Source organism: Streptopelia decaocto, assembly GCF_964273445.1.
Source record: "Streptopelia decaocto genome assembly, chromosome: 6".
In the NCBI taxonomy this organism is placed as follows: domain Eukaryota; kingdom Metazoa; phylum Chordata; class Aves; order Columbiformes; family Columbidae; genus Streptopelia; species Streptopelia decaocto.
Window position 1 is genome coordinate 15,891,777 of NC_138660.1, and position 26,475 is coordinate 15,918,251.

General features: G+C 39.4%; 1 protein-coding gene across 2 annotated transcripts; it reads left to right on the forward strand.

The window, feature by feature from the left end:
* Window positions 1-961: 961 nt before the first annotated feature.
* On the forward strand, window positions 962-25,606 carry PCOLCE2 (procollagen C-endopeptidase enhancer 2). Of its 2 annotated transcripts, none has more exons than XM_082057149.1 (9): window positions 962-1,153; window positions 2,104-2,212; window positions 9,762-10,017; window positions 11,398-11,522; window positions 14,590-14,726; window positions 17,027-17,181; window positions 20,751-20,837; window positions 23,273-23,440; window positions 25,041-25,606. In XM_082057149.1, exons 1-9 carry the CDS (start codon window positions 1,065-1,067, stop codon window positions 25,175-25,177), a joined length of 1,263 nt encoding a protein of 420 aa, XP_081913275.1. In that variant the 5' UTR covers window positions 962-1,064; the 3' UTR covers window positions 25,178-25,606. The 2 variants fall into 2 exon arrangements, with proteins under 2 accessions (XP_081913275.1, XP_081913276.1); XM_082057150.1 differs by having other exon boundaries at window positions 20,754-20,837.
* The last annotated feature ends 869 nt before the right edge of the window (window positions 25,607-26,475 follow it).

Below are 26,475 nucleotides of genomic sequence, written 5' to 3' on the forward strand. Positions count from 1 at the left end.
CAATAGGCTAAAATTAAGATACTAGGTTTGTATTCTGCCTTGCATGCAGCAAAATCTCTGTTTAGTTCCTTCGGTCTTTGTTTCAGTCGGCTGTGCCTGAACACTAATACAAACTTACCTTCTCTTGCAAGAGGTGTATATGGGAAGAAGGACTTAAACCAAGAAGAGGAGCAGGCTCTTCTTAAAACAACCCTTAGAAGATCAATTATCATCTGTGGATGTGATAATCTGTATGTCATCATCCAGTAGCACTAACAATGTGGTTTCTGTAAACATTTTTTTTTAAATGTCAAGTTTTCTTGTGTTCTGTAAGAATACTGACTTAATCTTTCATTTCTTTTCTCACTCAAACAACTTTGGCCCAAATCCTACAAACACACAAGTATTGAGTTCATTACTGTGAGCTCTGCCACAGCCCTTTAAAGAGTATCTTTCACAGCCAGAGTGAAAAGGCTACTAAAATGGGTCAAGATCACCAACTGGTAAACAAAATGAAGGATTTAAAGTTTACTTTAGAATTTAAATAAAGAAGAAATTTTAAAGTAGCATTACTATTTCTCTAGCATTGGTGAAGCCGTACACGATTGCACAGACGGTGACACTGAGTTCATTCATGACCAGGACAAACACCCCCACTGTGCCACCTGAGGACAGGCGGCAGGGCGCTGCAGGGCGCCGCGGGCTTTGGGGCGATCCGGCTGACCGGGGTCCCTGCGTGCGCAAAGTACGGCGTGCCGGGGGTGCCCCCGGGGCCCCGGCTGCAGCACCGCCGCCCACCTCCCCCAGGGGACACCAGGGCGGGGCTGGGCGCAGCCAGGCAGGGCCCCCAAGGGAAGAGCCAGCAGCGCCCACGGCTCCGCGGCCGCGCAGCGCCGCGCCCCACGGACGGAGGGCGGGCGGCCCTGCCCGGCACGGCCCCTGCCCGGCACTGCCCTGCCCCCGGGGCGGAGGGCCGCGGAAGCCTTTGCCTCCTCCCCCGGCCCGAGCGCACACGGGAGGAGCAGGCGGCAGCCCGAGGAGCGGCTCCGTGGCCCCAGCCCTGCCCCAGCCGCCGCCGCCCGGAGATGCCGCCCGCCGCCCCGCGGCCGCCGCTGCCGCTGCTGCTGCCGCTGCTGCTGCTGGCGGCGGCGCGACCCGCGGCCCCGCCGCACAGGTACCGCGCCCCCCTCCGCGCAGCGCCCCTCCCCTCCTTCCCTCCGCAGGAGCGGTGCCCAACGCGCGTACATGCGGTGCGCGGACACCCCGCTCTGCCCGGGCGGCACCCGCGGGTGTTCTGCAGCCCGTTAGTGCGTCCTGGGAGGGCAGGGACAGGGGCTTTTTCCACGGAAACAGCCCCCAGATAACAGGTAACAGAGTAGAACATAACACTGATATGCTACAATCCGGTGTGATACGATATATTATATTATATCCCAATAACTAAAGCTTGGCAGGGCTCCTGCCCTCAGCACTAACGCTGTGGTTCTCAGAGGTTTGTCTGGGCTCCCCGCAGCGCGATGCTGGAGCAGGGGCCTGCACCTGACCTTTGTAGCCCTGCACATCTCACATCGTCAACATCGAGACGTATGATGCATCACCAGGCTGGAGTAGCAGGACTTGCAGGCATCGGGGATTGTGTTCCTGTGGTATAGAAAACTTCCAAAGCAACTTACTTGATTAAAGTAGTTAAAGCATTTCAGGGTGGAACAGATAGAAATGTAAAGTTATTTTTATTACTGTGCTATTTTAACTATTATACATGCTATAAAAAGTCATTACTAATGACTTTTAAATATTTTTTCATTATAATAGCAATTTGCAATGATGTATGTATCACAGCACTGCATCTTCCATCTTATGAATTAAAGAAAGAAGGATAAATCTGTGTAAACCCAGAATTAAGGTCCAAGCAGTTCATTTGCTCTACACCTAAGTTTGCATGTTAAATTGCACAGTCTGTGTCAGTAATTAACTTATGTAAGTAATGAAACATATGTTTAAAGTTAGCAATGCTTTTAAGTATTTTAGCTGTGTTTCTAAGACAGTCCATGTCTCTTTACTATTATATAAAGAATAAATGAAATATATTTAAAATTTAAGCACTATTTTTCCTATTATCCTCAGGCCTACATTTGCATGTGGAGGAGTTGTATCTGGAGAGTCAGGGTTTATTGGGAGTGAAGGATTTCCTGGAGTCTACCCTCCAAACAGCAAATGTACTTGGAAAATCACAGTAAGAATTTTTACTATCACAAAATCAGTGCTGAAGACAATGAAGAACTATTTATCGTTAATGCCAGTGTTTTATATTGGATAACATATATGCAATAATGAACTCAGTAACTCAGAGCAGCTCAACTATCTGGAACTTTTTAGGGTTGCTGTAATATGATAATAGTGGCTGAAATAGAACTGACCTCGCCTAATGTCAGAAGCAAATTTTCATTGACTTCCATAGATACATCTCCAATTGTTTTAAATTAATCCACTTGAAAACAAACTTCTACCCTTTCAAGTCACTGCAGAAAGCAATAGTTAGATCAAATGGATTAAAGCTTTGAGGTGCACATAGCGAAAAGCAAAATCCATTGGCAAGAAAACATAGAAAGTTTCAAAAAAAAACCCAAAAATTCAGGCAGGTTTGCCTGCAGTGTGCTAATAACAGTGTTCTGCCAACCGGGACATCTGGAGCTTGTCATACAGCAAGCTGAGAAAGCAACAGGAAGGTGTTGTTACATTTATAAGTGACCGTGTGAGAGCATGCGGTACGATTGATATTTTGATGCTGAAATGAGACTGTACGGCAGAAACATCATCTTCATGGACAGCAAATGCCATTAAACAACTAGGACTAAACACTTCAGTGCTGGACGTGACCTTACCCACAGACTCAGAAGGGGTTTGAGTGAATTATTACTTTTCCTCACATCACACAAATTAAGCTGTCTAAAATTGACCACCAAATTTTCTCTCCATTTTTTAGGCACAGTTCACTAAGAACTCCTGTGATATTCAGACCTAGAATATGTGCTTATATAAAAAAAAAAAGCATAAAAAAATAAATTAGTCTGTGTGTTGACAGGATCACTAAAGAGAAGTTCAGTTCAAAGACTGCATTACAGGCTAGGTGTTGGCAGCAGAATAGGATGTCACAGGATAATTGTCTCCTGCTACTATAGAGATGCTGACGCAAAGCAGGAGACATTGATCTGTTTACAGTGTTCAGTTAAAATGATTCTCGTACCAAACGAGTGATGTAATTTTAATCGTTTTATCTGACGGACACCAGTGAAGCTACAACAGTTGCTTTCTGCACCTTTATGTTGCATTATTATTAGGGCCAAGTTAGAGGCTACCTTTGATCAGTGACTGACTTTCTTCAGAAGAGTATGATGTGAAATACCGTGTATGCTCATCAATAAACTTGCTTCCTGCGGTCAAGGGGCTGAGATTACAGCAATTAGCATGGCCTACTTTACGATCTGAAAAGCAGACACAAATTGCATTTGGAATCATACACACATGCCTTAAGTAAAAGAGAAAAAAACTCCAAAGTTAGTTTACCACTATAACTCAGTATGAGATCTTAAGAAGTTCAAAATTGAATCTGGAGGTAAATAATAATTTTGATTATAACAGCATAACATTTATACCATTAAAAAAATTTGGATTACAAATGGAGCCAGCACTGAAGAAGCATTTACTCAAGCATCCCATGCATATACCCTTCATCATATATTTGGGGTAGAGGGAGAAGAGAGCAATTGATTGTATTTAAAGAGTCCATACAGAGTGGTTTCATTGCAGACTTAATGGGGCTCTTACTGTCAAGATGTGAGTGTCCAGGTTAGCCTGAACATTGTGAAAAGTTACCACAAAGCCATACCAGAGCTGTGTCTGTACTTGGACTTTACTGACCGTGGGAGGAACTCCGCTTCTGGCATTTCATGGTCATCCCAATTCCCACTTTTCTGCTGTTCTGCCATTTGCTCCTGCTCTTCAACTGCCTCATACCTGTTCCCTGGAGCTCCCCCAAAGCCAGAGAAGGGCCACACAACTGTAGTAGACCAGGATTTCTTACGCCCCCAACTAATTTAACCCCTGTTAGACAATATTGCTCACTAAGCTCACTAAGTTGATTTTTCCCCCTGTCGACTGTGTAGAAGGCAAGGACTACAAAATTTGCAAGACTAAGCCTGATCCCTCTTTAAAAAAACAAGATGATTTACCAGACTGAGGCAAAGCGGTACCCTAAAGGGTTTGGTTAGCAGGAATTTAAACAACAAAATCCTTTCACCAGATACTGCTGAATAGCTTGCAATACCACTAAAAAGCCAGTTACACTGCAATGAAGAAATATGCTGTAGTTACTGTTAGGCTTCCTCATTTATCATCTGATCTTAGAAGGTGACTAAGACTTTTTGCCTGTCCGTTTTAGCCAAGGGCTGTGAACACCTTCCTGAAAACACTCTGTCTAATGCAGGATCTGACAAGTCTGCAAGACACATTGATTCACTTTGTGTCTGGCTCACAAGAAGCATGAAGCTGTTGTTTTCTCAAATACAGGATCTCGTCTATAGAAGAAATTCACAGAGAGACAGAGTGACAGCTAATTCATTATGTAGAAGAAAATAAGTTTAGAAAATGTTATGGGTGATACAGATAAAGCAACGTAGCATTCAGGTATCAGCTGAAATCTTTCCAACTGGTTTGCTAAAGCTAGAAGAGTCTCTCTAACTCAATTATGGTTCTGTTATTTCAAGGGACTGGGACTTTTTCAGCTGGCTAAAAAAACAGCTTCTCTATTCTAAGAGCTCTAAGAAGTGTTCAGCACATGCTTGTGGTTATATTACAACTTTGGCAGACTACCCAGCAGCTTTTAGCTGGCTTTGCTAAGGAGTCATTTGTACAGCTATTTCCTTTCTTATAGTAATGTATATGGCTTTATCTAAAATATGTCATATACATTTACTTTTAATACTCTATAATCCTTCCTGGCCATCACCTCACATAAATGTGTCACATAGTCCAAGAATCTGGACTGTTGTCCTGTGTTTTTCTGGCAGACTGTGTAATTCCCATAAAACTCTGATGACTTTATGTGCGACAATACTACTGAAGACTGTCAAGAGTTATGTAAGGTTGTATTTTTATAAGTTCAGGAGCTGTGTTCCAGCAGGTTTGCTGACAATAAGCAAGGTTTGAAAAATGTACTTACCAGGAGAGTTGGGAACCTGCCCTGGGGTATTGAAGTATTTTAAATCATTTTCTCTACATTTTAGCATTCATTTTCCCCTGTCACTGTGAAACTGCCCTTCCAGTAGAGAACAGATCTTTATCGATGGTTGTATTGCCAGAAAAGAAATAGTTGAATAGAATCTGGTGCCTTTGTCAGGGAGAGCAAGCTAATAGGATTTGGTTTTTTTTAATTGTTCATTTGTGGCTGGAGAGGATGGAGCCAGGGAAGCAGCAACTAGGCTGGAGCTGTGCTTCTTCCCAGGATGTAAAACCAAATAACTTTCACATTCATTCTCAGTAGAGAGAAATAACATGTTTGGCTTGCAAGTGGCTGAAGTATTTTCTAAGTCTACCTAAGACTGCTATGGCAAAACATACAATCAACATTTTGGTATTAAACATATACCAAAACATATTAAATCCATGTACAGTACAGGTTTAAAAATTAGGCAAAATATTTTCTTACTAAGCTGGCATTTAAGGGGTTTTCCTCATCAAAAGATTATTTTTGAAGCAAATAATCGAAGCCAAGTAATTTTTAAAAGTATGACAGTTTGGGAATCCTCCTCAGAAACTGAAAGAGACACAATGATCAAGAGGGCTTTGTGTTTAGTCAGAACAACTACAGAAACACAGCTTAACTACTTTAAATGTAAGTGAACTTTGATTAACATTATATTAAATACCTGCAAAGAATGATAACAAAAAAATCTAGGGACCTTATTTTGTGGTGGGTTGTATATATAAAATAATCATGCCCTATTTAAGAGGTTAATAATGGACATAGACTATTTTAGGGAATTACGGTCTAGAAAAACTCCCCCTAAAAATTCAGAGAGTGCTGTTTTCCTTTAACCTTCAATAAGAGTAAGGCATCCTTCATATGAGGTTAGCATCATGATATCTGATCCTAAAGAAGTTCACAGAGTTAAGAAGGGAAGCAAAGGACAAGTATGGGTCAGTCACCCAGCATGTGACAAGGAGAGGCAGAAGCTAAAGTGCCTCTGCTGAAAGATACCAGCTGGGTGGATAAAACATAAAAATAAGGCACACCCTGCCGGGGAAGCATCACACTCTTCCTTTGACTCCTCTTCTTTTTTATTGTCTTAAGAAGAGCTGCAATTCCTTCCAGTTCTCCCTCTGAGGTATCCCATCATCTTACTGCATCAGGCTCGGATGTGGCTCAAAGTAAACACAACTGAGTCATACTGGCCTCTGCATTCTCCCCTGTGTTTCTCATGAAGCAATACTTTAAATGTTCTAGGATAAACATTGGCAGATTTTAGCACATTACTTTTCAACATCTAATAAAGGGAAATGATGGAAATGAAAGAAAAGTATTGTTTTGCAAAGATGCCTGTATTTAGGGTGGGACTCCTTGGAAATAGCTGCAAACTGGACCAGCTCCTGCCAGAATGTGGAATCACCATCCTCTGCCCTCCTAAATGTCATCTGCTCAGATCACAAAGTTTTAATTGATTTAACATGCTGGAACAAATTTGTTATTTTTGTGAATAGTGACAAATATTATTTTAATAGGCAATTACATTATTTTATAAAGTAATGGCAGTAAGTAAGTAGTGACTGAGATTAAGGGACCCAGTGCTCCCCAAATTTCAGCTAAATGTGAGCAAGGATGATTTTGACAACTGAAGTCTGGAGTTGGCTCCTTGTTAAACATCCATGACCATGTAGCTCAGTTTCTCCTACACATTTTCTTACAGACTGTCATGAAACCAAACTGAGAAACTCAGTACATCTATGGGGAACAGTCTTGACCAAGATCAAGTAGACTGAACAAATAGAAGCTAGAGAGATTAAATACTATAATGAAATATAAATAGATAATGTAACTTAGTATAGTATAACACAATCAGTGGTGGAGAGTGGAGAAGGAAGCGTGCAACACTGCACAGAATTACTTACACCATGAAACAGAAAACCCAGGACTTGAGTGGATGGTTGTCTGGCAATTTGGAGTTTGGCAGCTTTGCCAGCATCCTCTCCCTTTTCAGCGCGGGTCAGTCCCACGTCCTGGTTCCCCACGTCCCTTGGGGCAGCACGAGGGAGCAGAAGACGCAGGGCAAGGCTGAGTGCTGTGATGCTGGCGCGAGCAGGGCAGGGCTGGCTCAACGCGCTCTCAGTGAGCACCCGCCAGCGTCACTGAGGGGTAACCACTTGGCTAAATCTGAATACATTTCTACAAGGACAGCAAAAAGACCTTTTCTTACCCCAGAACCAGCCACTTCTCACATTTCAACTTCCTTCTTCAAACTCAGGGAGGGAGTAGGTGACTTCAAAGAGGCAATTCAAGCTGAGAAAGGAGGGAAAAATCTCATAAGCACTGACAAAACTATTTAATCTAATATGATGGAGCAACTTCTGCTCGAATTTCACAAACAGTGGGGGGAAAAGGGGAAGCTTCTTAAAGATGAGTAAGTTGCAGCCAAGCTGCAAGACACTATAAGCAGTGTTTTGTAGTGGAAAATGTTGGACAATCTTAACTGTAGGCATAGCAGCTCTGTCTATACTAAAACATGATAACTGACTTTACAGCAAGCATTTTTGAACTGATTTGTCTGGTCACATGAAGTTTGTAGTAAACCATAAATAACACTTAGGTCTTCTGACAGGAATACCAAATTCCTTTTAGCTCTTTTTCCTGTTAAAATGACCATGTCTTAATGCTTCTTAGTGATTAAGACCAGAAGACAAGTGAATGCAATAATAAGAGACTTAGCTGTGAGAGCAGCAATTCAAAGATTCATATTGCTTTCACAGAATATCTTACAATGTGACCATGTGTCTATATTGGCCTTATGCTGACTAAATATACATGTGGGTTATTTTCTGATACCAGCTATAAGGTTTGCTCACTCCAGGAGTGTAAGTTTAACATCTGGCTTTAAAGTTTTCTGAAATACAGTCATTGTGCTTTGCAATTTCTGGCTAAGATTAGATGAGTTTGTGGTTTTGATGTAGTAGTAGTGGTGTACGTCAGCACGGGGGAATGGAATGCATTTTTGAGAGAACTTTAAACAAGAACTAAAGGAAAATACTGTGACGCCAGTGACAGGAGCTGCAGCGGGGCTGGTCAGCCAGCGGGTACGTGGACCCGGGCAGCTGGAAACAGCTCATGCAGAAGTCTGTCCAGCTGCAGGGTCAGTATCAGTGCTGGACATAAAAGCAGCTGCATGATTGAGTAACCTCAACATGTCTACAGCACATTTTTCACAACATAAGAGCTGCTGCCTGTGTAAGTATCTTCTGTGGGTTAAGTGGTCATTTCCATGTGTAGCACTTCCATCTATACCTGACAAGGCATTTTTAATTGTTGGAACTCACAGAGTGCAAACACTGTTTGACAATTTCGTATAGGAATAGTTTATCTCAAGCTGGTGTTTTAAAATGAGTCACTGTTAAGGAAAGAAAAAAAATAATGAACTCTTAAAGTGTCTTAAATACGGACTTACAGATATGTTAAGTGTGTGGTATGTATTTAAAGCAGAAAATAATAGCAGTGTCTCAGTAAAACAGAACAGCTGCAGTTATTTTAATGGGTAACCACTCTACTGGGCTATGAATTGAATGCAGATAATTACACTCTGCCAGTCTAAGGACTCTCTATACTTTAAAATACTGTTTCCCTTCTCCCTGTCCTGTTAACATAGCATTGAGTGCTCTGTTAGAAGAGTCTTCTCAGTATGCTGCTTATTCTCTTAAAAGCTTGCAACTATATCCCAGGACATGTTCTCCTCCTTGTAAACTATTTTGCTCTCTTGATTTACATCCTTCTCAGTAGTCTTGCCTCTTTTGCAATGTCCACAGACGCAGACATGTAAGATTTGCCCTGACTTATGTTTCCTGACATTTTGGAAAACAAAACTCTCTTCTGTAGTGAGGACACACACTAATGGTTCTTTTGAACTCTCTGTTTATAGTTTCACATATTCTTTCCAAATACAATTCTTTCGCTGCAGCCTTCGAGCTAAATGTACCTACTCCAATAGCTAAATTTTAGGGTTGTACAGCAATAACCATAAAGTTTCCAATTTTATTTATAAATGTAAGTCACGTGTCAGTACATTAAAAAACCCTTCAAACTATGAAATTTTATGGCACAAATCAGCAAGATAAGAGAGTCCATTTCATTTGTTCAAAATTGTAAATTGCTTGTTCCATATTTTTTTCAACCATGTTAATCTCACCCTCCTCACCTTACTTGGTGACAGGGAGCTGCGTGGCTGTTTGCATACTTCCAGCAGAAAATAAGAGAAACATGCCAAACTGAACTGGGTGGTGATGGTGAGACAATACTCTGAATCAGGAAGAAAATAATGGCAACAGAGATGGCCAGAGCTTTGTTCTTATGATTGGTCCAATATGATTTCCAAACCACTCTGCCTGGACTATAGATGACAAAAAAAGGCTTACCTGGCAAGAAGTGAAGGATATGAAAATACTCATGCAAATAGTGGGATCAGATAGATACGTGGTGTCAGTCACATTTCAAGATACATGTCTCCATCCCTCTCTCTCTGCAGGTCCCAGAAGGAAAAGTGGTGGTTCTTTCTTTTAGATATCTAGACCTGGAAAGTGACAACTTGTGCCGATATGATTTTGTGGATATATACAACGGCCATGCCAATGGACAACGCATCGGCAGGTTCTGTGGTACAGTGAAACCAGGTGCCCTCATATCCAACAGCAATAAAATGTTGGTGCAGATGACTTCAGATGCTAATACTGCTGGAAGTGGATTCATTGCAAAGTTTTCTGCAGCAGAACCCCATGAAAGAGGTAATTAACAATTACATGTGCACTGAAGACAAATATGGCTGTACAACTCCATGGAGAGCCACATTAATGCTTAAAAAGATGGGATGCCAGAGATATAAGGGATTGTGTGGTTCAACATATTAATTATCTCACTTAGCAAATAGCAAAGTATAACTGTTTAACCACTGTAGTTAGTAAAGAAATAGTAAAGAAGAGGGCTAACACTGTAAGATTTGCAGAATAATTGCACCTAGCAGCATTGTGGCAATAACTAGTCAATAAAATGGCAGGCAAAATTCCATATGGATAAATGTGGCAAATAAGGGGAAAACACCCTAACTTTATGTACAGTACAATGGGCTCTGAATTGACTACTATCGCTTAGGAATGAGATCTTACATGTAAAATAGATAATTTATTAAAACATAGTTGAGCATCAATCCAGTGCTCAATAGTTACCAAAAAGAAACATAAAGTTAACAATTTTTTAAAAAGGAATAAAGACCACCACCACCAACAAATTTAGTCACTGTAAATCCATAAATGCATCTGCACCTTGAATACTGTGTGCTATTCTGATGTTCCCATCTCATGCTAGGATATAATAAAACTCTCAGAAGTGATCGGAGACAACAAATATGGCAGAGTTAAGGAACATGTTCTACACAAAGATGAGCTGCACAGAATGGACCTCTTCATGCTGGAAAAGAGACGGGCAAGGGCAGTGTAGGAGAGGGCTCTAAAGTCATGACCGGTACGGAGGAGGTGAATGGGGACCACAGTCGCTGTCTCTTCAAAACCAAAAACAGATGAGCAAGTGGCGGCAAAGGAGAGGAGAGGGCATTTTTTGTCTGAGCTGTAAAGTGATGGAGTTCTGTGCCAGGGGACATTGGGGACTGTGGATTTCTACACTGGTTTAAAAACAATTAGAAAAACACGTGAAAGAAAAATCTTTTAGGGATTATTAAACATAAAGGTATTGCCTTGTGCTTGGGAAGGCCAAGAGCTGGGCGAAGCTGGGGGGTTGCAGGGAGGTGGTATCGCTCTGCTGAGAGACTCTTCTTCAAGGCTTTTGCTGTCAGCATGGCACCAGCCTAGACGGGTTATGTGGAAGACGCAATACAGGTGATGAGTAATACATTAGTCCTTTCAGTTCTATCCTTGTATTGATAACTTCTGGAAAGATATATTAAATTACTGTAATGTGATAATTTAATAAGAAGGTTCATAATTATGTTATAAATAAGAATTACATACCTGATGTAGCTTTGTAATTTGAGACTGGGAAGAGAGATATGGAGGAAAAAGCCCCGCTCCGTCATGGGCTGTCCACAGAGCCTGTTCCGTGGGTCACCCGCGTCCTCCTTCCACTGTGGTCAGCACCGTGCACTGTACTTGCAGGGGATCAGTACTGTGGGGGACGACTGGAGAAGCCATCGGGGTCCTTCCAAACGCCCAACTGGCCAGAGCGAGACTACCCGGCTGGAGTTACCTGCTCCTGGCACATCGTCGCCCCGAAGAACCAGGTAAGGGGCTGCCATTGCCCGCCAGTGTGGCCCAGCTGCCATCACCTGCACGGACTGACACTGCACCAACAGCCCGCTTGCACAGCACGCTGCCCGCCTTGCACTGAAACAACTAAAACACAATTTGGCTGAAATCTGAGTTGGGTTTGTGCAAGGAGCACAGGACACCTACCCTCCAGTGATAGCTGCTTTCCTCTGATCTGGTACCTGCCTCGCTCCAGTGACTCCTGTGCCTTCTCAGCATTGCGTGTCCGCTTCTGTGCATTGGTACTTTCCCCTAAATTTAACTTTTAAAAGCATCTGTGAATGGTGAGGCTTTTAAAACTTTTTTTTTTTTAAGGTGATTTTGTTAATTAGCACAACATCATGCAAATTAAGTTAGGGCAGGTGATGATCTCAGGACCAAACACAATGATGACCAGTTCTAGGTTTAAGTCTAACAACATTTGAAGTATTTTTGGTGTTGCTGCGGTTTGTTATTGAGGTACACAGGCAGAGCTGATTGAATTTATTTAAAGCAGAAATTATTTATTCTGCTTATGGTAAAGGGAATGTATTCAGATATATCCTGCACAGAGATTTTCAATGTGCATTTCATAAAGTTTGTTTTATTTCATATTCTGAAGGCTCCATCTCATAACATGCTTGCTTAATTAGCCAGATGCCCTCAGAGCATCTGTTACCACTTTGTTAAGACCTGAAGAGATGTGACAGCAGATGAAGAGGGCTCATTTGCCACCGTTTGCCACACATGGCAAACACAAGTGTGTTCCCTACGCTGTAGGGCTAATTGCAATTCTAGCTTTACATTTTCTGGTCGTTGCCAAGCCATCTGCTCTGTACCTTGGCAGGAATTCTACAATGATTGAATGTTTTGGTCGACCAGGCATGTTTGGTAGGTTGCTTTTCTTAACCATGTCCAGCTTCTTAAATTCCTCTACATGTAAAGACAACTTTCCTCTTAATCTTCTGCTCATGACTGTAATCCTCCATATAAAAAAAGCTGCCCCAGATAAATATATTCTTCAGATCTTTCATACTTTTCCATTTCCCAAGATAGTTTCTCCCTTGAACTGAAGCAATATGTCAGCTTAGTCTTTCCTGTACTCATCTTTAATCCACATTCCTTGCTTGCTAGATACAGGTCATTTAACAATCCTGTAGATAGGCAGTGATTTTTAAAACCTTATCTGTAAACTGCAGATTACTTTGGTTCTTTCCAAATATCTCTAGATAAGCCTAAAACTTTTCCTAAGCTTGTAGAGAAGATTTAAGAAAGGCTATGTAAGCATAAAAATAAGGACATTATATGCTGTGCCTTTTGAACATCCATGAATCTACAAATTTCCAAATACATATTTTTCATGTAGTGCAGTAATGGTTGTTTGCATGCAAATGAGGCAGAATTTTGTCAGTGACAAAAGCCATTTTTGAAAGTAGTGAATAAGCATCTCTCTCCAAGTGCACATGAAAAGCTGTTCACTCTTCATTTGCCAAAGTTCAGGTGCCGCTGTCTGTACTTTCCTTTCACAAGCATCTGAGCAGTAAAACAAAGCACTCCTTCGCTTCTAATACAACCCAATAATTACTTCGTTTGTTACAGAACATGGAGGAGATTCTCATGATCATGAAGAGCTTCTGTTCTATCATGAAATAGTTCTTTATTAGTGCAAAGTTCACTTAGGAACAATAGTAAAGTAGATATTGTGGCCTGCTGTTTTGCCTGCATGTGGAAAAACGTAGCACTTCTGCTCCTAGTTGCATTACTTCTTTCTATACCATCTTTTTTATCAGAAGCATATTATTCTGATGGGTACTTCCATTTAAAGTGCATTTTTTCATCACGGTGACAAGGTATTTGAAACAAGCATGTTACTCATCTCTGAAAAAAGTCCCCCTAGGTTACTCATACTTTATGGGAAACAAAATGATGCCTTACACTTTTGAATAGTGCAAAAGCATATCCAGGGAAAACTAAGACATCAGGTGATATCAGGCTATCATTACTATTAATGTGGAACAAGTTCATTTTTACTATGTCAGTAAATCAAATAAAGTGCATGCGATGTAGAAATTATTCCTTTTTCTTTGTACAGCCTTAAAAGATCTAATATCATCTTTGTTTGAGACAGATCTTTAAAGAGAAATTCTGCATATCTACAATCAACACAATTCAGTGTTGTCATTGAAGCCTCATTATGGGAAGGTGATTTAAATACTGTTGTGCGGCCTGAATGCAGATATTGCCTCTGTTTCAATTGTGCAGTTATGTTGTGTTTTCCTTCCTTGCTACACACAACTGACAAACATACTGCAGGACTTCGCCTCAGAGTAGTAAATTCCATTTCTGTTTTCTTGTACATTGCTTTTCTTTTTGAAGTAGAAAAGTCCATAAATAGAAGTCATGCTGGAGATAGTAGCATCAACACTGGAACTACCAGAGTTATACTAGTTCTCACAAACTGTAAAGCCCCAACATTTAAGGAAATCGTGTATGGAAATACAATTCCTTTAACTACTTACTTTCTCTTGGTTTTAGTCTTACTATTTACTAATTTTATTGCTATCACTATTTTTGTTTCTGACCTTTTTGTTTCTGCATCATGTAAGCACAGTATTGGCAAACACAATGATTCAGACCTTGCTCTTGATGAATTCAGTGAAATGACTCTTGCCAAATTTGCCCTTTTTTTTTTTAGCATATCTTGGGTGATACGATGACATTAAAAGCCCCTTTTCTCTGGTTTAGATTTGTTATAGTTATTTTAAAAGCAGCATAATACCTAATAGATACTATCCTGTTTTCATTCACTCATAAAAACAACTTTATGAGAAGTTACTTGCATATATTTGAGAACAAAATAAATGTTTTATAGAATATTAGAGTCATATGTTGAACCATTTGTTGGAGAGAAGTCACGTGGATTAAAATATGTTACTCCACAATCAAGTGGATTAAGGACTTTATAGAAAATGGATTAGTAGTTCATATGAAGAGGTCACTTACTATAAGAAACATTATTCTGCACAGCAAAACCTGCATGAGTTATTTATACTTTCCCTGCAGCTAATAGAGTTAAAGTTTGAGAAGTTTGATGTGGAGAGAGACAACTACTGCAGATACGACTATGTCGCAGTGTTTAATGGTGGGGAAATCAATGACGCTAAAAGAATTGGGAAGTACTGCGGGGACAGTCCACCAGCGTAAGTAACTATCTTCAGTTATGAACTTCACTACCACTATGTGTCATTTTGTTAACTGTTCTGTACTAGGCTTCAGAAAGATAGATATATATATATATATTTTTTTTTTTTTTTAAATTAAATATGACACTTTCTACATCCAATTGAACTTCCAGGAGCTGCTCAGTATCTTGTCTGTCCCTAGGTTTTCCCTTTTCTCTCTCTGTCCATGACTAGCCCTGGCTCCAACCAGCAGCTTCCTAAACCACCTCTTAACTGTGGCTTGGCATCTATCCCCACAGCATCTCAAAGCTGTAAATTGGTCTGCCAAGCCCTAATGGGCTTCAACATCCAGAGATGTTAGTTTGGACTTTGTGCAAGGGCAGAAGACTGGGCTCAGACCCAGGCTACAGAGCTTAGAGATGACATTTCTTGTTACAGAACATTTAAGTGTCCTGAAAGTCACTTTTAGGATAGCATTGCTTTCTAACCAGAAATCCAAGATAGAGCCTCAACACAGTCACTTTCCCTTGTAGAGTTGTATATAGGCAGCTTATATATCTAGTGGAAGGGGGAAAGTATGGCTCTTGGGGATTTTCCACTAGCTTTGCACAATTCTCATCAAAATTTATCAGCTGGATTCAGAAAAACAGTAAGGACAAGACCAGTGTTGTAAAAGAGCCAGAAATCATTGTGTGTAAACTGAATTGTGAAGCGAGCCTTCTATAAAGAGTATTGGTTGCTTGTCTGACACTAATTATACAAGGTGGAACTCATTAACCAGAAGATAATGTAACATGGCATTCTGTAACAGAAACAGTACACATAAAAAGTATGAGTAAAGTGGATACCTTGAACTGGTTTGGTGATGCAGTGATGAATTCAGATCCAACTGCAGACGAGTGAGCGTACAGTGTAACCACATACCTGATTCCTAAATACAATTACTATGATACGTAAATTAATGGTATACATAATAAGCACCATTTATTAGGAGAAGTAATGACTCAAAAACCCCTGCCTCTCACACAAAAAGCCTTTTTTAAAAAGACAGGATACACAGAGTAGGTGACATTTTTCAGAAGTGCTGTTGTAGCCCTGGTGCTGAGGAAGCAGAACAAGGCTCTCGGGCAGCTGATCATCTGTGCCCTCCTGCGTCCACAGCCTGGGTCAATTCTGCAGCAAGCAAAGCCTGCAACTACCACAGCATCTGTAAATCTATAGAATTCCAGATAACCAGGCACTTACTTTTGGTTTTGTCACACTCAGCCATCAGAGTAAACTGATTTCTGGAACACCTGCCAAAACTCTGGGAGATGATCACGAGTTTTTACTTCGGCAGCCTGATTAAATGTTTTGAAGAAGTCCTGCTCAGGAACTGTCAGGCTTCCTGGGAAGAAACAACACAGTTATTTTAGTAAAACTACATCTAAAAACCACTTTCTATTTTCTTCTCCCCTCACCAAGATTATTTTGCTCCTAGATTTTTCTTTCTTTTTCCAAAAACTGTGGTTTTGCTTGAAAAATTTGTGTTAATTATTATTAATGAATATTGAGACGAGGTCTGTAGAAGGCTCAAAAGAGGGAGAGAAGTGCTGCTTTGGCAAGACTTGCATTCCACATGGTTTTCTCTAACAGTAGTCTCGAATGAAGCGTCATTGCACTCCATCCACACCCAGAGGCAGGGTCACAGTAGGTACTGTGCAGTTTATGAACTGAAAACTAATACACTGAACAGTGCTTGTCCTTGACATTTCAAATCCTAAGAAATTACCCGCAAGGTCTTGGTAATGAATATCAAAACATTGACAAAAACCGAAACCACATAAAGAAATAATAACCCAAACCATTTTATTTGTAGTGTTTTTGTCAAAGAATTACATAACCCAACATTAAATTCATTTTCTTAAGGCCTTCCAAATGTGTAATATGTTTTTCATTAAACAAAAACAAATAAAGAAACCCATTTACTTACCTCAGGTTCACACTGAGGATTTCTTCAATACATTTTCCCATTGTGTTAATCTAACCCCTTCCATTCCATGGAAGTGAAGTCTGCAATGAAGTCACGCAGAAGAACTTAAAGATCCGCATACTGACAGAACCTTCAGGAACCAGAGGTTTAGATGATTCATCAGAATGAGTTTCACACTCACAGCACCAGTGTCTGACATGCCAGCAAAGAAACATGTATTTCAGTGTTAGTCTGAGGGCAGATACTGCATTCAGACCAATAATTAAAGTGTTGTTGTTAGAAGGCTATTAATGTTTTTTGTCTTTGACATTCAAAACAATGGAAATATTTTGGTTTTCTATTTCAGGCCTATTTTGTCTGAGAGAAATGAGTTGCTCATTCAGTTTTTGTCTGATTTAAGCTTAACAGCTGATGGCTTTATTGGCCATTATAAATTTAGACCAAAAAAGTTACCCGCAACTACTGTTCCGCCTACTACTACAACACTCCCTGCTACCTCAAGTAAGTTTTACTGGCTTTATTTTATTTCTTAGAAAAATAAATTATTCCAGTACAAGGAGAAGGTTATGGAAAAATGTTATAGAAAGTATATGAAAAATTAGTTTTATGGTTTGTTAGTATTTCAAGTGTTGAGAGAATGAATTAAAATTAATATACTCAAGGGAATATCTTAATATACTCAAAGGAGAATCTACTTAACATTATTAAAAGGAAATCTATGCAGACAAGAGATCAGTCTAACAGTAACTCGCTTCTGCTGAGAGTTTTCCTGTCTTCTCAATTGTAGACAGTTAACTAGAAAAATTGATGAACAAAATTCTTTTGCATAAGAAGTTCTAAATATTCTAGGAAATAGTTTTATTTAAAGGAACTCTTTCTTCTGTATGTGTTAATATGTAAAAATCTGGCCCTATTTTTCTTCACCTAGTTATTAAGATGAAGGAAAATCGGTATGGAAGCCACCTGAGCCCTCTTCAGATTCTGGCGACATCCTGTCAACATGACACCCTCCTAGAATTATTTTTATTTTAAAAAAGATCAGGGTTTGGAACTTATAAAGAAATATGTCACACTAAAAATAAGTTTCCTTTTATATTTAAGACTAGACAGCATATATGAAAGATCAGAGGAGGATTTCTCTGAAGGTATTGCCAAAACTACCTCATTACAGAGACACTGAAGGGATAAATTCTTACAATTTCTATAACTTGGATGTGAGAGATTTAAGATGCCCTTATAGCACAAAACCAAATTATTTATGATGTTTTTGCAACACATAACCTGATTTATACTTAAAAGGCATCAAAAGTCAGGACAGCAATGGCCTGTCAGCAGGAATCCAAGAAGCTGTGGTGCTTAAATACTGATAATGAAAGGTATTTAAACCAGATGAAAATAAGCATTATACAAATGAAACCATAATGATCTGTAAATCATCCTGTTGTGACTGCTACTCTAATAATAAATAATTCAGCTCTGTCAGGTATCTCACGCTGTGTTTGTGTTCAGGGTTTTGCCACTGAGTTTTGCTCTGTGAGCTGTTTGTGTGTGCACATGCGAAAGAGATGGACTTCACTAATTAATTCCAAATCAATTGTTATGACAACATCAGTGTTAGATAATAAAAGCAATGTAAAATCATCCATGAGAGGGCAACAGAGGGAAGGTGTTCAAAAGGACTTGTTAGACAGACAGAAATAAGAAGTCCTTTCAACATCTGATCAATTATGCATGGCATAGGCATCTCTGATCTTAAAAACAAACCAAAGTACACCAGACCTCGATGGTTTAGTTAAATTTCCAGTCAATCATTTGCATTCAGAAGCATCCAGTTCAAATAGCTTATTATCTTGCAAATCACACCTGTTCAAACTTGCACAGAACTCCAGGCGTTAATGAAATATTTAACTTTAGTAGCCATTTTCCAAAATTACCTCGGTCTCTGTCTTACATCAAAATATTGGTAGTTGAAGAAATAAATAAATGCTATACAATACATTAATAAAAGTAATGAAGATTAATCCAAAACATATGGTTAAGTAATTTATTTTCTTATTTCACTGAATCAAGTCATACATTTGCCTAACAGTATGGCTACATGTAAAATGGTAGACACTTTATATTTTGCTAAACAATAGGCAGCCTCTACTGACAAATCATAACGAAGTCACCAACCAACATCTACTAAACTCTAAAGTAAAACTTGAACCAAAACACAGACCAAACAAGAATATTTTGTAATGCATAATCCCAGTTTTAAATTTAGAAAAATCAAAGCCACTCAATAAATTTTTGACAGCTGCCATAGTGGCACACACCTGTGACTCACCTTCATGTTACATTTCTTATCTTCCTGCTGTGGACACTGAACTGAGACTCAAGGAACATTAAATTCTTAGTTTTGGTCCTGCTGCATGTGGCATTGAGGTACTTGCCTGACCTACCAATGGATGCTGTGAAGCAGGAGAACTAATTAACTGGCATGGCACCTTGCCAAGTGCTAACTGTAATTCGAAATAATAATTTGAAAAAGTTAGCATTTAAAGTTCTAGGAGCTGAATATAGTGTATTATTTCTACACTGTATTCCACACAGACGTCACTTCATAAAAAGCAACCCTGCATATAATTAAAAATAGAAAATACACGCCGGTATGAAAGAACTGTGGAGAAACATCAAGACAGCAGAAGTGATGACAGAGGGAGTTTCACTCCCATGACCACGTAGATCTGACTGTAGCACTGAGGCTCCATCATGTACAATCCCACTAGAGATGCCTCCACAGACACAGTGACTTGCTGTGCAGAACACTCCTCCTCGTGGGAGGCATTGAATGGTCTGAAGAGTCACACTGAATACCAATCATGTGAAGACTGAAAAAATCCCAAAACACTAACGAAACCAAAAAATCTCAAATCAATGAAAAATACGGAGTCCAATTTTTAAATTTTGGGTTTGAAAGGCAAACCAGCAAATTTGCAGATCTTCTAACAGTCATGGGCATAGCACTGAAGACAAAGTAATTTTAATGCCATTCAGCTCAATCTCAGAAATCTGGAAAAGTATAAAAAGAATCAATTAGTTCATGCAATTAGAAGAGAAGTACACATGTAAATTACTGATTGGAAAATTAGTTAGAAGTTATTTTTCAGAAAGTACGGGCTGAATAAAAGTTCTACAAAATGCTCCATTCTAAAGAAAGTAAAAAATGCAAATATATTCTGCATAACTAATTTAGGTTTTCTTGGAAATTAGGGTTCTGTAGGGTTTAGGTTTTATTAATCTGTCTGTCTCAGCTCTGTTTCCAATAACTGTGGTGTCATTGACCAATTCCAAACAAATTTGAAAAGGACATAAAAGCCTTAAAAATACTGCATCCCAACACATCACACAGAAAGGATTAGCTGAGTGAAATACAGAAACCATTAACATCCACCCAAGGAGGACAAAACTGCAAAGCGTATTCACTTGCTTATAAACAAAGCATTCTGTTACGGAAACAAAATGTTGACCCCTACTATTAAATAGATTTATTATGTTGTGCTTCAAAATGTCATCAGTAACAATTCTCCAGTACAATGTGTCATGACGCTATGTGAAAAATGTAGAAAAAAAGAGTCAGGAATTTGAACTGTGATCTCTTCAATCACAGGACAGTAATTTCAGATAAAAGGCCACCCCCTCCCTCTGAAGTGTCACTGTAATATAATGTTACAATACTTTAAATGTAGTACTAGGGCTGTATGGCAACAACACTAAATATTAGTGGCACAATAAGCAGCATAGTTAAGATCACACTGCGATCAAAGGTAAACTTTCTGTAACGTCTCATTCTGTAAGGTCATTAGAACAGATATGTAGCTGAGACACGTGTGAAAGGATGATGCTTGGAGGCAATGGCAGAGAAAAGGAATATTGTCATTGTGGTGGTCATCCCCTGCAATACCAGAGCTAGTTAATTATACATCAGGATGATTCATCTTTCTTCTTTTTTTTTTTTTTTTAACAAATTTCTTTGCATTTGTATCAAATACCTCATTTTAATTTCAATTTACTTTTTGTTCCTCGAGAAGCTGTGAAACCTACAGTTGCCCTGTGCCAGCAAAAGTGCAAGAGGAGCGGTACTATCGAAAGCAATTATTGTTCAAGCAACTTTGGTAAGGAAGCAAAGTTGGTTCTTTTTATCTATTCACTTGGCACTGTATTTTTAGACTCATAGGAGTTTTACCAGAGGTAGTTCTGAGTTATCATTCATATATAGGTTATGTTTTTACATCATCTTGTGGGTGTTTCTGACATTAGTATCTATGTTTCACTCGACAAATCCTTGGAAATATTCTGAAAAAGGCACTGCGTGTGTATGTCTCAAACAAACACACATTTTCCATCCAAAAAGTAAATGACAGTGTCAGACAATCTCCTACAGGAAAGTATTGATTCAGTTACTGTACTGTCATCTCATTTCTCCATAACCGGCTCATACACATTTTATGCTGCACCTGCTGACTATTCCACTGTGCAGTTTACAGACTTCCAAAATACTTTTGAAAGAAGTTATCAGGCGTGAAGTTTACAAAAACTGCTTTCCATACACAGACACAAATCACTCAGGAGAAACGACGTCTGCTGTATATTTGGATGGCACTGTCACTGCTGGTTTATCCAGTTTTGTTTCAGAGTATTTTCCTGTATTAATACTGGAAGCTCTTTTTAATCCCCTGTAACATGCCTAAAAATGAGATGGGACAGCTTTCCCCACCACCAGCCCTTTTTGTTTGTTTGTTTTAATCTGCCTCTAATTTATAGCTGATCCTATGAGATCTGAGGCAATCAATCTGCTGTTTTAGGAAGGTGGCGGCAGCTTTGCATCATTTTGGTAGAAAGCAGCCGCGGGCTGGGGCCGCACCCCAGCAGAGCGGAGTCGCTGCCGCCTGGCGCTCTCCTCTCCTCAACACCCGCCCGTTGTCATTTGCACCCAGGGTAGCCTGGCCCCAAACCAAAAGAAGCAGGGAGGGAAAGAAAAAAACAAGTCAAATATATTAATTTTTTCAGTCTTTTCCATGGCATGGGTAAGAATAAAAATATTTTATATGCACTGTGAATCACAGAATCGACTGGGTTGGAAAAGACCTCAGAGATCATCGAGTCCAACCCTTGGTCCAACTCTAGTCCGTTTATTAGATCATGGCACTAAGTGCCATGCCCACTCTCAGTTTAAAAACCTCCAGGGACGGCGAGTCCACCACCTCCCTGGGCAGCCATTCCAATGCCTGACCACTCTCTCTGTAAAGAATTTCTTTCTAATATCCAGCCTAAATTTCCCCTGGCAGAGTTTAAGCCCATGCCCCCTTGTCCTGTTGCTGACTGCCTGGGAGAAGAGACCAATCCCCACCTGGCTATAACTTCCCTTCAGGTAGTTATAGAGAGTGATGAGGTCACCTCTAAGCCTCCTCTTCTCCAGACTAAACAAGCCCAGCTCCCTCAGCCTCTCCCCATAGGTCTTATGTTCAAGTCCCTTCACTAGTCGTGTTGCTCTTCTCTGGACCCGCTCCAGCACTTCAATGTCTTTCCTGAACTGAGGGGCCCAGAACTGAACACAATACTCCAGGTGTGGCCTCACTAATGCAGAGTACAGGGGAAGGATCACTTCCCTTGTCCTGCTGACCACGCTATGCAAGTGTATCCTAATGTAAGAACGCAACATGTGCTGTTTGCAGAATATGACTGATTCCAAGTGCATTTGCTGACTTAATGAATTTAGGAAATAAGAACTATTTTATCATGCATTTCCTTTTACCATCCGCAGTTCTCTTTTGATTGACCACGGACATTCCCATTTAATTAAAAGCTCTGGATTAAAGGAAGATAAAATGTAAATTTACAAATGCCTAACCCAAAATGTGGATTATGAAGATTTGTAAAATAAATCCAGCTGCACATAATTGATAACTGAAGCTCTAACTGATCCTAGGGTAGAGTAGCTTGTTTACAAAAGGTGATCTGAGAAGAAAAGAAATTGCTAATGCTATTTACCATTCCAGTTTGATAAAGAAAGATGGCCTACAAATTAAGCTGGTCATGCCAGGAAGAAAAAGGTATCTTTATTTTCATACTGAGAGGTCTTTAGGAGATATGTCTAATCTGTAGTCTAAATTTAGCTGAAATTGGCAAATTAGTATCAGGCCTCAGATCAACATCTAGCTCCTAGGGCATTAACTATCCCGTTACTCATGTGAGGGTGTCCGAAAGCTGGGAATTCAGCTTTTTACTAGAATGTTTTCAATTCAACTTCACCACTGTTTTAAAATAAGTCATTAAAAGTGGTATCTGTTGTACTGCTGAATCGAAACGATCGAAACCTAGAACTGGGTTTGCAAAAGACTGATAAATCCTAAGAACAGTTTTGTATTTGGTCCCACCAAATGTTGTCAGTAGTGAGTTATCTAATGCAGATGATACCCACATTTTTTATCACTGTTGCCAGTATTGTTTGTTTCCTTATTATGGACTAATATACTTACCTGTTTTTTATGATGCCTCAACATGTATGTCTAAAAAATAATAAAAGTGTATCAAATGTATTTTCTTCTAGTAATAACTGGAACCGTAATCACAGCAGTAACGCGGGCTGGCAGCCTGCACGCTACAATATCAATCATTAATGTCTATAAGGAGGGAAATTTAGCAATTCAACAAGCTGGCAAGAATATGAGTGCCAAGATTATTGTTGTATGTAAGCAGTGTCCTCTCATCAGAAGAGGTAAGTACACAAATATAACTGCCTTGTGTGTTTATAAAATAAAACAGTTCTTAAAAACACTATCAGTAAAGTTACAGCAATTATTTTTACAATCAATCTAAGATCTAAATAACTAGTTATGCAGGTTTATATTGCATTTTTAAGTTTTACTTATAATGGATTAGACTCAGATTAAAGGAGTTTGAAATATATATATATATATATATATATATATTTAAACGCACGTGATATAAAGTAAAACCTGATTTAGTGCTCTCAAATAAAGCTCAGATTTTGTTTTTTCATGTAGGTATTTCGGAGTTAGTTTTCATAAACAGTTATTTAGAAGGGAAAACTGACAGCATGCTACACTAGAAAAGCCGTGTGTCACAGCAAATGACAAAAATCAATGTTTCCCTGTTGCTTCTCTCCTGAATATATTTACACATTTACTGTAGAAATACTAGTGGCATTAAGCCCACTCTATATCTGCAAACAGTCAGTATTTCTATAGCTCTCTTAAACAGTATTATACGGAGATCAATCAAGATAATTTCCAGTTAAGGGCTACCTATATGGTGTCAGCAGAAACACTGAGAATAGCTTTCATTGAAGTAACTAAGTAAAACAGAAACCAGTTTTCAGCTCTGCATCCTGAGTAAACAGGTAGAACAGGAGAACATAAATGGAACCATAGCAGGAAGCAGTCAAAATAATTTAATAAGCATCAAAAAAACCACCCTGATAACATCGGGGATACTACTGGTATTTAAGCATTCAAAGTGGGCAGCACCAAAGTGACAAATCCTTGTCAGAAAGTAGGTTTTGCTTTTACCTTTAGTTCTCTGGAAGCCAGACACCTGGCTGGGAGACATCATAATATCCTTGGTGGAACAAATGGTCTCCTTGCAGGCAGACTGCTGGCTCCAAGCCACACACTTCTGTTTCTCTTCCTAAATCCCCATGAATTATTTAATAGCCATTACTTAATATCTAACCTTTTCTGCTTATACCCCTGTAACATCACTCCTTCCCGTCTAAGGCCTTGCAAACCCCTAACCCTTCTAAGCCATAAAAATATGCAAATCCGTCTGATTTCTGCAAATCCAGGGCTTATCACACATTAAGCCCACCTTGCTTGCCTGACTGCCCCTCCATGTGTCTAGAAAATGCTCACGTCTTTTAGGGGAGGAAAAGGGAACGAAAAGACCTAAATGCATTATTCCTTAAGTGCATTATCCTGCAGGCTGAGCAAATGAGAGAATATCCAAAATGAATGTGATACTTTCCACTCTGGGTGTCAGTAGCTAAGTTATCCAGTGTTTATACTACATTCCTAGGGTCTTTCAGACTCATTTGACAATCTACATTTAATGAATATCTCCTATATATTTAATTATGTAGTACTTAGCTATATACCTGATTTTTACGTAACTGTACTTTATTACATAACAAACATGGTAAACATGAGTAAGGAAGTACATGCTTTAGGTAGGAAGGAAAAGAATGTTAGAAGGCCTTGGTAACAGAGTGCAAATGAATAGAGACCACAGATAAAGAACTATACTTACCAAATCACATCCTGGATTCCTGTCTTGTAACATCATGCTCTCCTTTGTAGGTTTAAACTACATCATCATGGGCCAGGTAGAAGAAGACGGTAGAGGCAAAGTCTTTCCCAACAGCTTTGTCATGAGTTTTAAGACTAAGAATTCAAAGATCCTAAATGCCTTGAAAAACAAAACATGTTATAACTAAACTCTGCAGCTGCATTCTATCACCTCTCTTGAAAAATATTTTTCACTTACTATAAGTCATGAAAATACAACTGAGTGTCAACACTAAGACCATGCTCCCCATTTCCCTCCCGTCCACCTAAGCACACCCTGGCACAAAGCGGTGTCCATCACATGTACCTACCGAGACGAGAACAGATCCTCCTAAGTCTTAAAGCTGAAGATTTGCAGCACAGCCATCTGATCTCAAACATACCAAATTCCAGTTACTTGGAAGCTGTTAATTTATAAGTGTCCAGTTTTTTAAGGAGTTGTGTATGTAAAATAAGAATTTTAAGTGCAATATTTATAGTAACTCACTTTAACTTAGCTTTTTCTCTAAAGTTGTTTTATTACATGGATTTCTGCATTATTATCTGTGCTTAATAAAATATTTTAAGATTAAATCATACACCAAGTAGTTATTCATTATGTATGAAGTGGGGCAGGCTGAAAACAGAAACTCTTATTTGATCATTTACATGCTTTCGATGGTTTGGGTCTTGCACGGTGTGACTGACACTACTCTTCTTGCTGATTAAGGGCCTGGTTTTTCTTCCATTGAAGTCAGTGAATCATTGATGTTAATATGAACTGGATTTACTCTTCAAAGAATTAGACAATTGTATAACAGCACCATACTTTTCTCTACTGATGACTATAATCTATTTAGTAAATGTCACTATTATGATGCATTAGGTAATTAAGGAGGAGGTAAGAAGGAATTAATTTAGTGGCAGTAAAGTACATGTGTAAATAGTTTAAAGTCTTGTCTCTACTGTGAAAGGATGGACAATACAACAATGTTCAGTCTGGCACCAGTAGTATAAATAGGAGCCTGTCTGTCTCATTTATTTCATTCCTATATGCAAAAGGATAAGGGAAGGAACAGACTGGAAGCAGTTACACGATGTCATAATGTTAAGAGATCTTTGTCCTGTCTGTCAGTTGTACAGAGTTATTTGATACTTTGAAACTGAAAGGCTATAACCAAAGACAGAGGAATATGAACAGGTTATAGGTGAAGATTAATACTGACAAGTTGAAGAACATTTTGGTCAAAAGCAGATATGAAATACATGCTTTTCCAACTGGATAAAACTGGAGCACTAACAGGAATGATATGGATGGAACAAAACCTAAGAGTACTTGCTTTCCTTGTGTATAAATACCATAGCAGAGTTCTGATAACCTGTAACCACAGGCAGGAAGCTGTACTGAGAGCCCCAGTGCTTACTCGAAGTACTAATGGCTTATTTCAGTAGAGGGATGTGGATTGCC